This window comes from Podarcis pityusensis (genome assembly GCF_964106645.2).
Source record: "Podarcis pityusensis genome assembly, chromosome: 13".
Lineage (NCBI taxonomy): Eukaryota > Metazoa > Chordata > Lepidosauria > Squamata > Lacertidae > Podarcis > Podarcis pityusensis.
Genome location: NC_138038.1, coordinates 36,179,504 through 36,194,934, shown reverse-complemented (window position 1 = coordinate 36,194,934; position 15,431 = coordinate 36,179,504). Strand labels below are relative to the sequence as shown.

General features: G+C 45.8%; 2 protein-coding genes and 1 long non-coding RNA gene across 4 annotated transcripts in view; 1 reads left to right on the top strand and 2 right to left on the bottom strand.

Annotated features, from left to right (window-relative positions):
• Window positions 1-3,198, bottom strand: part of TTYH1 (tweety family member 1) — a 65,644-nt gene extending 62,446 nt beyond the window's left edge. For both annotated transcript variants that reach the window (XM_080976213.1, XM_080976214.1), the window contains exon 1: window positions 2,957-3,198. In XM_080976213.1, the coding sequence (XP_080832339.1) occupies window positions 2,957-3,082 (126 nt within the window). In that variant the 5' untranslated portion in view covers window positions 3,083-3,198. The remainder of the gene's footprint in view (window positions 1-2,956) is intronic.
• LOC308460234 overlaps window positions 1-15,431 on the bottom strand; it is a 204,987-nt gene that overhangs the window by 138,165 nt on the left and 51,391 nt on the right. The window lies entirely within an intron of this gene.
• LOC308460191 (osteoclast-associated immunoglobulin-like receptor) lies at window positions 7,135-14,536 on the top strand. The gene is made up of 5 exons (XM_080976271.1): window positions 7,135-7,264; window positions 8,030-8,338; window positions 10,224-10,526; window positions 12,017-12,310; window positions 14,141-14,536. The coding sequence occupies exons 1-5, from the start codon at window positions 7,213-7,215 to the stop codon at window positions 14,248-14,250; spliced, it is 1,068 nt and encodes a 355-aa protein (XP_080832397.1). The 5' UTR covers window positions 7,135-7,212; the 3' UTR covers window positions 14,251-14,536.

Genomic DNA, 15,431 nt, shown 5'->3' with positions numbered 1-15,431 from the left:
CCATGAAACCGTATGCTGTAATAAAATGTGTTAGTCTCTAGGGAGACAAGGGACCATTTGTTGTTATTATTAAGGTTCTTCTGCTAAGGATGAAGGCTCTTTCTTATATCCCAGTCATGTCTCTGGGGGTGGTGCAGTGCAAGTCATCTGAGTGCACTGGGTGATCCAGATTGCGTGCAGAAAGTCCCAGGTTCAACCCCTGCTGTCTCCAGGTAGGGAGTAGACCCCTGGCTGAAAAACTGGAGAACTGCTGCCAGTCAGCATGGACCATACTGAGCTAGATGGACCAATGGTCTGATGTAGAAGAAGGCAGCTCCCTAGGTCCTAGTCATTCCCTCTTTGACTTTGTTCGTTTTGGTATTTACTAGCGTAGCTTTGGAGATTCTGCTCTTCCAAAACAATACACCAAATTTCTTTTGCGGCGTCCAAATCATGTGGTGGTTAGTTCCACAAGGTACAATCTGACAAATTGGGTTAGGCAGGATGTAATTGGCAAAGCAGCATCAGTTAGTCATATTGTCCACAGTGGTTTGTGCCCCAATCCCCGTTTGGTAAATTTGGCAAGCTAGCTTTTGTGGCTTGGGTTAAGAATGAGCCTGTTCATGTCTTAGATAAAAGGACAGATAAATGTTCTGCTTCTCTCTTTTCACACTTTCCTTCCCAGCTTGGGGAAAAGAAAAGAGAAATCAGCAGAGGTGATTGAAGGAGCAACTAGATTTTACAGAGAAGTTAGGACGTTGGGGTTGACCAAAGTTTACAATTTAATTTCAAATTGTATAGCCCACAGCCTAAGAAGGCCCCATTTGCATGGTACATTTAACCACACTATCATACTACTTCGAACAGTCATGGCTTCCCCCCCCAAAGAATCTTGGGACCTGTAGTTTGCTAAGGGTGCAGAGAGTTGCTAGAAGACCCCCTGCTCCTCTCCCAGAGTTCCCTGGGAATACGAATGGACTGTTAAACCACTCTGAGAACTGCAGCTCTGTTCTCAGCTCCCAGGATTCTTTGGGTGGAATCCATGGCGGTTTAAAGTGGCATTATCCTGCTTTAAACATGTAGTAGAGATGGGGGCCTCAGTGACAAGAGTACATGCACAACATACATTGAAAGCACATTGAAAGCATCCCCACCTGCCAGAATCCCAGGAACTGTAGTTTCCTAAGGGTGCCAGGAATTCTAGTTCTGTGAAGGGTAAACTACACTTCAAAGGATTTGTGTGTGTGTGTGTGTGTGTGTGTGTGTTTTAAATCTATGTTGTATACACAGCCTTTCTGTATGCAGAAGGCCCCAACCTCAGCCTTGGCATTTTCAATTAAAAGGATCTGCAGTAGCAGATAATAGGAAAGAAAGACTTCTGGCTGACACCCAGGAGATCCACTGCCTGTTTAGGCAAGCCTTCTGAACCTGGTGTTCTCCAGATGTTTTAGATTGCAGCACCCATCGCCCCTGCCCATTGGCCATGCTGAGGCTGATGGGAGTTGTAGGAATCCGGAGGGCACCCATTGGGAAAACCTGGCCTGGATGACATAAGCAGCATCCCACACTCCTAAATTAATATTGGGTGTGCTCCAATTTGTGTTGAAATTAAGACGCAAAAGGCCGAGAAATAAAATTTTGGTTTGAGGAATAGATGAAGTGGGATTAGGAACGCAGAGGCAGAGGCCGCATCTACACAGCCACAATGCTGATCTGCACACAGTACAAGCTCAACATGTCCTCAGCTGCACTCATGCGCCTTTGCTTGTGTAGCGAGGGAAAGGCATTAACGTGTGAACCAGGCTAATAATGCAGATAAATCAGCTGCCTTTCATTTTCACACAACCTTTCATTTTTGGGCGGATGCAACCGCAAGAACGGCTGTTGGGGCCGTATCCGTGTGCAGCTGGTTCGCACATTACATTCCACTACACAAGTGCACTCTCTCTCTCTCTCTCTCTCTCTCTCTCTGAGCCAGTCGGGTCTCTCTGTTTGTAGAAGGAGAGTCCTAAGTGAGTCGCCCCAGATAAGACACACTGCACACGGGAAGAGGTTGCTGAGCCTCATCAGCTATGACAAGGGGCTGCAGAAATCTGAGGCAGGCGAGTCTCTCGACAGCTGAGCCTCCCTCCACGGATGCAACCTCAACACACACACCTGGACCATTGATGGCTTCTCCTTGACTTCAAAGCTTGACACATGAGAGATGCTCCTTGGACCTCCTTAGCCCTTCCTCCCTGGCATCTGTCTCCTCCTGTCCCACATTATCCTCTTCTTTCGCTCTGTGTGCAGTTCCAGCCCCATCCTTCTTCCCTTATCTCTCGATCTGGTCCTCCATCTTTCCCAGAGCATCCTGTCAGGTTCTCTCCCTTCCCCATCCTTCCTCCCCCCTCCTCCAGCCCACCCCCCTCTCACTAGCTGCCCCATTAACTCTCCTCACCTCTCCTTCCCTTTCTCACAAGTCCCCCTTTCACCCCCATTCTGCTCCTTTCCCTCCCTCCTTTAGCATTACATTATCCGCTGCTCACTATCTCCCCCTTCTCCCTCAACTCTTCTCATTTTCTCCATCCAGGTATTCCTCTTCTTTGGACCACATCTTTGCACCCTGGTTTCCTTCCCTACCCGTCTTGCTTCCCCCTTGTTTCCCACCCTTAATCTTTGCCATCCCGTCCTGATTGCTCCTCCATCCATCCCTCCCTCCATCCAAACAGCTCTGCCTGCGCGCACGCATTTTAATTCTATGGGCGCACATCTTAATTCCGTGCATTCAAAAGCCCTTTCCATTCCCCTCTTTTCCACCCCCACCCCCACCTCTCCCCTCACCTTCTCCTCCCGCCCCCGCCTGCCCCCGTCCTCCTTCTCTCGCTTCTCTCATTCACTTCATCTTTCCCACAGCCATGCCTGATTTCTGCCTGGCTCGCTGACCCCACAGATCCTGCAAACCCATGCCTACTCTGGGCATCGTCGTGGGACTCACCTGCTGATACCCCCAGTCCTCCGGGGCAAATTCGCTCCCCACGGCTTCAAACTGGAAGTTGATGTGCGGCGCCTGGTGCAAGAGGAACGTCCACCACGAAGCTCGATACCCCTGGGGGGACCCCATCCCTCCGACGCGGGGCGCCCACAACCCCAACCCCGCTCACCGCGCTGGTCGCCGGCCCCCCATGCTGGCACACGGATGGATGTCGGGGAATGATGTGCAGGGAGGCAGTGCAGAACATCAGGGCTTATCCGCGCGGGATATTGGGGAGGGGGGAGTGATGGTTGGGGAAATAAAGGGGGGGGAGGGCTAGGTGGTGGGGGAAGAGGACCGTGGAAGGCGCAGCGCCATCTAGCGAACGCTGCGCCCGTCACCGTGATTTAAACCAGCCCTTGTCTCGCCCGACCTGTCAGAGAGACTAATAGCTCCCCCAAGTGGATCTGTCCCTCTACACAATAAATACAAGGCATCGCTGATCAGATTTAAAGCGGATGCAGAGTGGGAGAAAACGCACTAGTAAAGCAACTTCTAAAACTCCGTAATCGCTTCCAGCCTTCCCAATTTTCTACAAAATATACTTGCGGGAACCAATTGAAATATGTGGAGCGGGCTAGGAAGAAGCCCTGCGTAAAAATCCTTACAGCTGCAGTGATGTCAGCGTCAGCCCGTTTTTCTGAATGGTCAGGAATCCTCACAAACAGCCAGTTGCTTCTATTATTATTATTATTATTATTATTATTATTATTATTAGGGGGCGGGGAGGCAACCAGAAAGTTGTTGCTGCTATAAGCATAACATTTCCCCAGTTGATACGTTGTCGTTTAGAAGATAGTTATTCCCCCCAGATTGCTGCAGTTGTTGCCTGGGATGTAGCAGCAGGAAAAGCCCCAAAGGTTGTAACATTTCCTCACGGGGAAACTGCTGCAACCCCTTGGTGATTTTGGTTACCTTTTCCTGAAACTTTTCCAGCTCTACAGTATCCTTTTTGAGGTGTAGCACCTAGAACTGAACACTGTGCTCCAAAAGTGGTGTTAGCACCATAGATTTGTATAAGGGCAGTGTGATAAGGGGTTTTATTTTCAATGTCTTTCCTAATGATCTGAAACGTGGAATTCATGCTTTTCGTAGCTGCCATACACTGGGCTGAGTCCTTCATTGAGCTATCCACCACAACCCCAAGATCTCATTCCTGGATAGGTACCAGATCCTATTAGTGTATATGCAAAGTTAGGATTATTATTATTATTTTGCCTCAATATGCATCACTTCATACTTGCTTACACTGAACTTCATTTGCCATTTTAATACCCATTCACTCAGCTTGGAGGGATCCTTTTGCTGTGCCTTACAACTACTTTTTGATTTCACCAAATATTTTGGTGTCATCGGCAAACTTGGCTGCCTCATTTTTCATCTGCAACTCTAGACAATTTATGAATGAGTTAGAAAAGTACCAGCCCAGACACAGATTGTCGGAGAACCCCAGTTCTTGCATGCTTCCATTCTGAGAATTGTCCATTTATTCCTGATCTTGGCACTTGTCCTCCAGACTTGCTCCAGCCTCCAGATCACTGTGGTGGTGAAATTTGTTTGCAACACCAGACACAGTCACTTTGTGAACTTCTATATTTATTTTGAACGAATGTCGCCCGCAGTTGCACACTCTCCTGCTCTATAACTCAGTGACATCAACTTGGAATTTCACTTATTTTCTTTTTCTCGAACACATGTTCACATGGCCTTGGTAAACCATAGTTTGGCTTCCCATGCCATGTGAACCAGGCCATAATGAATACAGCCGTACCTTGCAAGTTGAACGGAATCCGTTCTGGAAGTCCATTCGACTTCCAAAACATTCAAAAACCAAATTGCGGCTTCTGATTGGCTGCAGGAAGCTCCTGCAGCCAATCAGAAGCCTCGGAAGCCCTGTCGGATGTCCGGGTTCCAAAAGAACATTTGCAAACCGGAACAATCATTTCTGGGTTTGCGGCGTTTGGGAGCCAAAACGTACGAGTTCCAGGGCATTCGACAACCAAGGTGCGACCGTATAGCCAAATCTTAGTGAAACAGTAAATTTTACTTATTTTAATATTTTAAAACTGTAAACCACCTTGGGTGCCTTGGCAGAAAGGCAATATATAAATGCAATGAAAATAAATAGGAAATAAATCATTTGTTCATCCCACACTTTTCATTCCATTTACTTTCCTACCCTTTAAAAAACAACAAAACAAAGCAGTGTGGAATTTTTATGGTAGGGCAACAGAGAACTTGAATACACTTAAATCTCCGCAGCATCACCAATGTGGTTTTGAAAGCTGCTTGCTGCCTCTTCCCCCCTCCTGTCCCCACACCTGTGGTTGCAACCTAAAAAGGGATGTGGCTTGTCAGTGAGCTTACTGAGGTCAACCATATTTTCAGACTACAGAATATCTGCATGTCAAGGGGGGGAAAATGTGTCACAGAGCACTGGATGTTTGAGAAGCTGCAGCCTCATTCGTGGTACAGTACGGCAAGGTGCAATGGAGAGTTGCTGGCTACGGAACCCTCAACCTGAGTTCCTCTTTCAACATCCTCCTTCTTGGCTGGTATGATCAACTGAAAGGTATTGGGACCAGAGACCAGACAGGAGGATCAGAAACCCAGGTGATGTGTTTCCTGAGCACAATTCAAAGTGTTGGTGCTGACCTTTAAAGCCCTAAACGGCCTCGGTCCAGTATACCTGAAGGAGCGTCTCCACCCCCATCATTTAGCCCGGACACTGAGGTCCAGTGCCGAGGGCCCTCTGGCGGTTCCCTCACTGCGAGAAGTGAGGTTATAGGGAACCAGGCAGAGAGCCTTCTCAGTAGTGGCACCTGCCCTGTGGAACGCCCTCCCACCAGATGCCAAAGAGAACAACAACTACCAGACTTTTAGCAGACACCTGAAGACAGCCCTGTTTAGGGAAGCTTTTAATGTTTAACAGATGTTTTGTTGGAAGTCACCCAAAGTGGCTGGGGAAACCCAGCCAGATGGGCAGGGTATAAATAATAAATTGTTGTTGTTGTTGTTGTTGTTACTGAGCCTTTACTCCTGAAGTACAAATCCCATCAGCCTCAGCAAGCATGGCCAATGGCAGGGGATGCACAACAATGGTTGGGGATGATGGGAGGTGTAGTTCAGTGACAGTTGGAGGGCCCAAGGTCCCCACACACCTGGAATATGTGAAGTAATGGAGGAGGAGTATGTATTTGCCTGATAGAGTTAGGCCTAACCTTCTAAGGAGAAGAGACTTTAAGGCTTTGGGAATGAGGTTAAGGCCCACCATGACTTAAGGTCCAGCACTTCTCATTACAGTGGTACCTCAGGTTAAGAACTTAATTCATTCTGGAGGTCTGTTCTTACCCTGAAACTGTTCTTAACCTGAAGAACCACTTTAGCTAATGGGGCCTCCCACTGCTGCCACGCCACTGGAGCACGATTTCTGTTCTCATCCTGAAGCAAAGTTCTTAACCGAGGTACTATTTCTGGGTTAGCGGAGTCTGTAACCTGAAGTGTATGTAACCTGAAGTGTATTTAACCCGAGGTACCACTGTATAGACATTAAACACTGTGTAGGAAGGGTGAAGACCATAAGCAAGTGAGGGTTTCATAGGAGGCAAAGGACACAGCCCTGGGTGTCTCTTGGCACAGCATTTGCACCCATAGAAGCAACTAAGTGCTAAGTCGTTTTAGTGGAGGCAGGTGGGGAGAGGAAGGAGGCACAGGCTCCAACACTTTTGTGCACCATTTCCTCAAAAGGTAGGTCAGAAAGGAGATGTGAGACATGTAGAGAGGAGTTCCTCTTGAGGGAAAACAGTCTGTATCAAGGGTGGACCACAAATGGGGGTTTGGCTTTGGAGACACCTTTGCTTCCTTTTTATCTTTTGCATTATGTGACTGCACGGCTACCGGGGGGTGGGGGTGGGAGTGGTTTTTTAGGTGGCGTATAGGTGATGACCATGCTATCGGTCACAGAGAAATTGTACCGGTAAGGGAAGAAGGATGTTACAGAGGGCTGCTGGGCTTTAGGAGATGCAGACATTCCCTGCATCTTCAGTCAGTTGACGGAAGGCGCTGAGGCAAAACAGGGCAATCTACCAGCAGCAGAGCCCTCACCATGAAGTTTTCTTTCTCCATCATCTTTTTGGGTTGGTATTGTAGAGGGGAAATAGGAGGGTGGAAGGACCGGAGAACGGGATACTAGTTTCTGTTGCTCAGTTATCTTTCCACTAATGGAATCATCTGCTTTTCCAGGATGGTGGCTGACTGGGAAGACATTGAAAGGTGAGCTACGTCCAAGACAAAAGAACATTAATATGTCTCGTAATCAGAATGAATGTGAATGTGAATAGAAGCTAAATGGCATGCCTTTTCCTAACCAAATCTATTTTTTTCTTACAAATGCATGAGAAGTTAAGATCTACCAACCTTCCTTGCTCTATGCACTCTTCAGAGACCACACCACTATGTTAAAGGTCTCGCTGCTGTTTCTCTCCCACTTCCTGGTCAGTTGGCAAGCTTTGTGTTTTGCCGCTATTGCTGTGCCACTCATATCAATTTTACTAGTCTATTTGGACTAGCAGCAAAATGCACCAAAATTGGCACAAGCCCTGTGTGGATTGTGGATATTGGACAACCCAGATCCCAAGGCCTCACCTGAAAGAACCTACAGATTAGTCTGGGTATAGGGGGAAAACTTGGTCAACTGTGTTAAATCTGTCTAATAATTCACATTTCTTCAAATCATGTGTGAACCAAAACACAGTCATTCTTTGAAATACGTACTTCTCTGGATTTTGAAAGGCATTTCTCCAACCCAATAATGCTGATGAATTTTCTTGAAGAATTAATGAGGAGGCCATCTTGGCTGTGATTCCTGGAAGAATTGTTCCCTGCCTTGCAGGCCTTTCCCCCCTGACTCCAGCTACAAAAAGTGAAGGTGTTGAAAAGACTCTTGGGTTGGAGTGTTGTTGGGTTTTCGTTGTTGTTGTGGGAGGTTGCTGCTGTTACTGATCTTTTGTAAACCTCCTGCTCTCTTTTTTTGCCCAGGACAATCTTATCCCAAGCCTTCCATCTCAGTGGTCCCCAGTAAAATTGTCCCCCTGGGAGGCAATGCTACCATCCGCTGCAAGGTGCGCAGTGAAGACTATGCACAAGCAACATTTGTTCTGTTCAGAGAACTGGATTCATCTTTGCATGCTTCAGTGGTCAAGAAGTCAGAGTGGAATGAGGTTGCATTTTTCTTCGCCAATGTCAAACTATCAGATGGTGGGAACTACCGGTGCCGATATTGCTTCAACTCTTTCTCTGGCGACAGCTGCTCACGTTTTAGTGACAGAGTAAAGGTCAAGATAAGAGGTGAGAGCTGGCTGAGTCAAATTTAGAGATGTACATGAAGTTTTCTAAACTTGAGTCTGGAAATGAGCTTCGGGGGGGGGGGAATAAAAATAGAAGAGAATTTATGAAACCTAAGTTCTTCTCTGGCTCAGACTAAAATCTGAGCCAGGGAAGAATTCCTGTCTTCCCTCTCATCCTCCCTCTCAGCCTTTCTGAGCTCACAAATATATTGCCATCCTTCCCTTTGAAGCCTTACCATGTGGCAGCAGCACCACTACAGCAGCCCAGCTGTGGGGGCTGAAGGAGAGGGGAAGAGAGTCTGTCTGTGTCTCCTTCCTGGGTCCTTATGCAGCTGTGCACTATGCCAAGACAAAAGATGCCATGGCCTATGGAAAATGCAGTATAGTTTCTAATCTATGCAAACCAAGGCTTTTTAGTGTACTGGCACCAGCAATTTGGAACACTATTCCTACTGATGTCAGACAGGCACCTACAATCTCGATAGATTTCAGTCTGCTGAAAACACATTTGTTTCACCAAACATTTTAGAGAACTAAGTTGACTCAGTGTTGGTCATTTGTTCTGGATTTTATGCTTTTATAACTTTAAGATTTGAAAGTTTTATGGTGTTTCTGAACTGGTTGGCGATTCGAATCCCTGCGATGGGGTGAGCTCCCATTGCTTGGTCCCTGCTCCTGCCAACCTAGCAGTTCAAAAGCATGACAAAGTGCAAGTAGATAAATAGGTACTGCTCCGGTGGGAAGGTAAATGGCGTTTCTGTGCACTGCTCTGGTTCGCCAGAAGCGGCTTAGTCATGCTGGCCACATGACCCAGAAACTGTACGCTGGCTCCCTTGGCCAATAAAGCAAGATGAGCGCTGCAACCCCAGAGTCGGTCACGACTGGACCTAATGGTCAGGGGTCCCTTTACCTTTACCTTTACCTTAAGTTGACTCAGTGTTGGTCATTTGTTCTGGATTTTATGCTTTTATAACTTTAAGATTTGAAAGTTTTATGGTGTTTCTGAATGATTTTACTGTACACCACCTTGATTTTCTTTCAATGACAGTTTATACACATTCTTCTAAAAAGCATAAGAACTAAAGAAGAGTCCTGCTGGAAGAGGCCAATGGGCCATCTAGTTAGTTCAGCTACTTGTTCTCACAGTAGCCAAACAGATGCCTCAATGGGCAACCCACATGCAGAAATCCTCTCCTCTCCTGTGATTTGTAGCATCTGCCCCAGACCATGAAGGCAGAGCATAGCCATTGTGACTAGTAGTCTTATATTCCATGAATCTGCCCACTCTTCTTTTGAAGCTGTCCTAGTGGGAGACCATCACTGCCTCCTGTGGGTTCCATAAGTTCCACGGTTTGATTATGCACTGTGTGAAGAAGTCCTTTCTTTTACCTGTGCTGAATCTCCCACCATTCAGCTTCATGGGAAGCCCACAAATTCTAGCATTCTCATATATATGTACACTGTGTGTGTGTGTGTGTGTGTGTGTGTGTGTAGTTCTCCCAAGGGGTACTGTCAGGAGTGGAAAGGTCCTGTGAGCCAGTGTGGTGTAGTGGTTAAGAGCGGTAGACTCGTAATCTGGTGAACTGGGTTCGCGTCTCCGCTCCTCCACATGCAGCTGCTGGGTGACCTTGGGCCAGTCACACTTCTCTGAAGTCTCTCAGCCCCACTCACCTCACAGAGTGTTTGTTGTGGGGGAGGAAGGGAAAGGAGAATGTTAGCCGCTTTGAGACTCCTTAAAGGGAGTGAAAGGCGGGATATCAAATCCAAACTCTTCTTCTTCCTCTTTCACGCTACCTCCTTCTCCAGCGATACATTAAACCAGGATGGGGAACCTGCGGCAGATTCCCCACCTTCCAAATCTCAGTTCTCTTCTTTTTCTCACCCAGCTCTGCATTTTCCCAAGCCTTCCATCTCAGTGAGCCCCAGTAATATCGTCAAGTTGGGAGGAAATGTCACGATCCACTGTAACAGTCAAGGCTACCAAGATGTAGAGTTCCAACTCTACAAAAAAGTGGGTCCATCTTTGTTTCATGTTGTAATGGAGAAAGACCGGCAAAAAGGGGTCATATTTGCTATTGCCAACGCCACACTATTCCACGGAGGAATCTACCGGTGTACATATTGTTTCAAGTCAACCTTCTGTGAACTGTGCTCAAATTTCAGCAACAGCATATATATCTACATAAGAGGTAAGGCCTGTTTGTGTGCTTTACCACCCCACCCCCCCCAAAAAAATAATGGCACTAACATGGATTTTGTATTCCCTGCAGCTGTATATCAAAGGGAAAAGCTGCATTAGCTAAAACATACAAGGTGTTTTTAAAAGAGGCTCTTTCCCATGCTGTGCCAGCATTGGAGTATCATTAGCAATCTTCTCAGATGGTGCATTCCAGGCTGAAACACATTATTTGCTGCTGAATTTAGCAGGATATGTAGACACAGGCTGCCTACACACTGACCTCTCCAGGGTTTCAGACTGGGGGTATTTCCCAGTCATATGTAGTGATGCTGAGGACTGAACCTGGCACCTTCTCCCTGCAAATCATTTCCCAGTAAGCTGTGGTCCATCTGGTCATGGACATAGGAATATGAAGAAGAATGGCAGCAAACAAAGGCTTGTTTCATTTAAGCAACTCTGGTTGAAACTGAAGTGCAGGGTTAGGCCTTTCAGGATTTTTTTAGTGAGAGTCTGTCCACCCTGTGAAAATAAATCCTGGTTTGGAGCTGCTTTAGGTTCTGAAATACTAGAACTACAGGCTATGGAGGAACCTTCTAAATACTGCACACATTCAGTTTATTTGCAGTGGTTCCCAGAGCTGCTCATAAGCCCCTGAAAGTTTTGAGATGGGACAGGCTTCAATTCTACCTTCTGACCATCAGGAGGCAAACGTCTACCAAAAATGGAATGGAGATAAACCACACTGTGATGCATGCAAGAATGGAAAAAAAATATTTTGATTTTGGTTTGAAAGCCAAACTTTTGCATGAATGGAACTCTGTAACCTGATTGAATTATGCAAATATGTATATACTTCCTTTCTCTGCATTAATTTTGTGACTAGTGCTCATGCTTCCTTATTGCATATAATTCTTCTATGAATAATGGGGGGGGGGGGGCGTGGCAGGGAAGAGGTATGAATGGCTGCCGCTGAAATCCTGGCCATTAGAATTCTGGTTTAGCACTTTGGCTTCTGAGCTGGGACTTGACATTGCCCCAAACATATCAAATGCATGTATCAAAGTGAATTGGAAACCCACTTTTACCTGGCAAAACCTGAGATTCCCAGGATTTTTACAACTCATTGAAAAGTCAGGTGATAGCATTTCTCAGCAATGAAGTCTTTTTAAATTAAGGTATGTACATTGTTGCTGGTTTTTTTTAAAAAAAGTATAATGTTATTTCAAATTTAATAGACTAGACCATAATGTAAACATAACTTTTATACGCACTGGGAAACAAACAAATAAATGTGCAATTGACTTTACTGTGATATTTGCTTTATTGCGGTGGTCTGGAACCAAACCCACAACATATCTCTGAGATATGCCTGTATTATAGTAGCAGAATGAGACTGGCTGAGTAGGAGATGAATTGACTGACATGGTCATTAGCAGGAGATATTCCTTGATTACCGTCAACATTGCTACTCCCTGCCTCCCCTTTTATTCCAACACGTAGATCCCAGCCTCTCCAAACCATCCATCGGAATGAGACCTGGGGACCCACTTGCTGAAGGCTTCAATGTCACCATCGAGTGTCATGGACCAGAGAATGGCCTGAACTTTTCTTTGCACAAGTCCAGCAACCTGATAGCATGGCAGATGGCAGAATCGGATGGAAACACATCTGAGTTCTCTCTTTCCATGATCAGGCTGGAGGATGAAGGGAATTATACCTGTCAGTATCACCGCAGAGGACATGCCTTTCAGTGGTCGGAGCCAAGTGACGCAGTGGTTTTGGAACTTGTGACAGGTGAGGAGCCTGGCTTTGTGACTTTGTTTTCCTTCCTTCTGTGTATATGGCAAGAGTTTGGGGAATTGTGACGACCAAAGCCAAATACCTCTATGGCGGAACCATGGTCACATGGCACAGAATGGAGTAACCAGGTGAGTTGACTCCACTGGCAATGGCTAAGTATATGTGGGTTCAGCCCCGACAAAAGAGCAGTGGCAAGAGAAATGGATGAACTATGCAGAACTGGCTAAACTGACATACAAATTGTGAGATAAGGACAACTATGACTTTAAAGAAGAATGGGAACTTTTTACAAACTACTTAAAAAGGCAACAAAATGAATTGGACTCCTTGGCAGGTTTTGAATAAACATACACAAATTTATTGATTGTTAACATAGTAGACAGATAATATAAGGATTTATGCAATTTTACAATTTGCAGAGAATAATATGTTGAGAAATCAGAGAGAGGAGCTGAGGGAAGTCTGGGTGGGGGAGGGTTCAATGGGGAGGTGGGGGGAAGGGGAAAAATAATGAATATGATATGTTTTGATATTTTGTTATGTTGAAATTGTTATTAAAAAAAGTAAGTGTGGGTTCAGGAATGAATAAGGAGGTACATTTGAAGCCTGAGGGAGATGGAGACAGCCCTGGGAATTGTGGGAAGCATATGGTTGTATTTACATGATTGTGTTTGGGACCACGTTATCCCTCTTTGATATTCTGAAGTATTGGGGGTGGCTAACCCACAGCATGTGGATTATATCCAGTCCCACTAAACTTTTTCATTTACCATATTTTTCGCTCTATAAGACACACCAGACCACAAGAGGCACCTAGTTTTTGGAGGAGGAAAACAAGAAAAAAAATATTCTGAATCTCAGAAGCCAGAACAGCAAGAGGGATCGCTGTGCAGTGAAAGCAGCAATCTCTCTTGCTGTTCTGGCTTCTGGGATAGCTGTGCAGCCTGCATTCGCTCCATAAGATGCACACACATTTCCCCTTACTTTTTAGGAGGGGAAAAGTGAGTGTTATAGAGCAAAAAATACGGTACTTAATATCCTGCCCTTCCACCTTCCTCTGCTGCCACCATCTCCACCAGTAGCTTCAGACTCAGGCTCAGGTTCCTCCAGGTCCTCTTCTTGAGTTCCTCATTGCAAGTCCTCACAATCTGCCAATGCATTCCCAACTGACCCCCCCAGGCAGTGCAGAACCTGACCTTCTGCTCTCTTCAGCCAGGACCATCCAACCAATCCATTGGTGGATGAAATTTCAAGCCCACATTATGGACCAGTAATTCTGAACGGAACACCCAGCAAGTGACCAATCACAAACTGACCACTTTTGGATGTTCCTGCATTTTCATAAAAACTGAAACGCAACATGTATCCCTGCCATCTTATTAGTAGAGCTGTCAGTTGGTCCACTGCTTGCAGACTTAGTATGCTTTGTATCATCTCTCTGACTCTAGTCAGAAGGAAAAGGCAAGTGGAGTAGATTAGAAGACTGCTTCCATTGGCAGGTAGATCCCGCAGGCTGTTCTTATGTTCTTAGAAATCAGAAGTAAGTCTCACTGGACTCGATGGGGCTAAGTATGCTGAGGGCTGGAAGTTAGAAAGTCAATTTGGAGGGATGGGAGGAACTCGACGACTCGAGAGAGTCAAAATATAGGTGATGAAAAGAAATGTAAAAAATATATGGTGTTTTTTGAAAATGAAAATGTTAATAAATAATTTTTTTTTTTTTTTAAAGTATGCTGAGGGCCACAGCCTTGGAGTAATCTCCCTCCCCACCCTGCCTTCACAACCAACAATTGAGTAGTAACTCTTCTCTGTCTCACTCTGCAGCAAACACTTTTACATCCATGGAGATCAACATCCGCCTGGGAGTTGCTGGCTTGGTCCTGCTTTCCTTGGTGCTGATCGTGGCTGAGTTCATGTGCAGCAGGCAAGGCTGAGAAGCTCTGACTCAACTCAGTTCCATGAGTCAAGACACCTCCTTGAGGCATCCGAGACAAGCACAGGAATCCCATAGAGACTGGTTTCATTTCTTGCTCATCTGAAGGCCAAATTTCTATTCTGTGATAACACCAAGGAATCTTTTTGGAAGGGGCTGGGGTGGGATGAGAATACTAGAGGCTTCTGTTTTCTGTGCCTTTTTTTTTTTTTTTTGAGCTTTTTATGTAAGTTTGGAACACTTAACTTACTGTTCAGCTAAGTCCTACTCAGAGAAAACCCATTGAAATAACTGTAACTTGTGATTTTATTCCTTGTCTGGGTGTTTTGCTTTATTATTATTATTATTATTATTATTATTATTATTATTATTTATCTCTTATAGTAATCGTATCAAATGAAAAGCAATAAAAAGCATAGCCGTCCATCTAAAACCAATGTGACTGTGAGTTAGGTAATTGCTTTTCTGTTGCTTTGAACTGTGATTGGGCAGGAGTAGCAAACTCCACGATGCCCATCCTCAGTGAGAAAGCAGCTCCTGAAATCCAGCGGGGGAAATGAGAGGATTTTCGGGGTATGAGAGCGGAAGACTGTTGTGTGGAGCCAGCATGGAAGAATGCTAGTGCATATCCCCTGAAGGAAATGAAAGATCCCTAGTTTAATTCAAGGGTGGCAAAGGCAGGGGGCAGGGTTTATAGGAAGGGTGGAAATGTCCAAAGCTATTGTGGGGTGCTATTTTAGGGACGGGGGTGGAGAGAGACCATTGTCAAAGCTCTGCAGAATACTACCTCCATCTCTCAGAGTCTCTGAGATAACCTGATGCCCTGCCCTGTTATTACAGTGCCGCTGCACAATATTTGGCTTCAGGCATCAAAACATCTCAGGCCACTCCTGACATGAAGTCATTCTCAGAGGAGTTCCAGGGAGCCTGCCTCATCGTCCGCTCAGCCTGCAATGAAAGATGAATATAGACCCTTACTTTGTAGAAAGAGGAACCCTTCAGAGCCCCCTTGTATCACTTCTGTTTCTCCTGCTTTTGGAGGAAATGGAGTAGTGCACAGAGTCAGATGTTGCACACAGTGGTTGTCACCGTTAACTTCAAGGGAAGGGACTGCCTGCCTTTCTAATGCAGAACAAGTGTAGCTTGGTAGCAGAGCATCCGTTTTGCATGCAGAAGATTCCC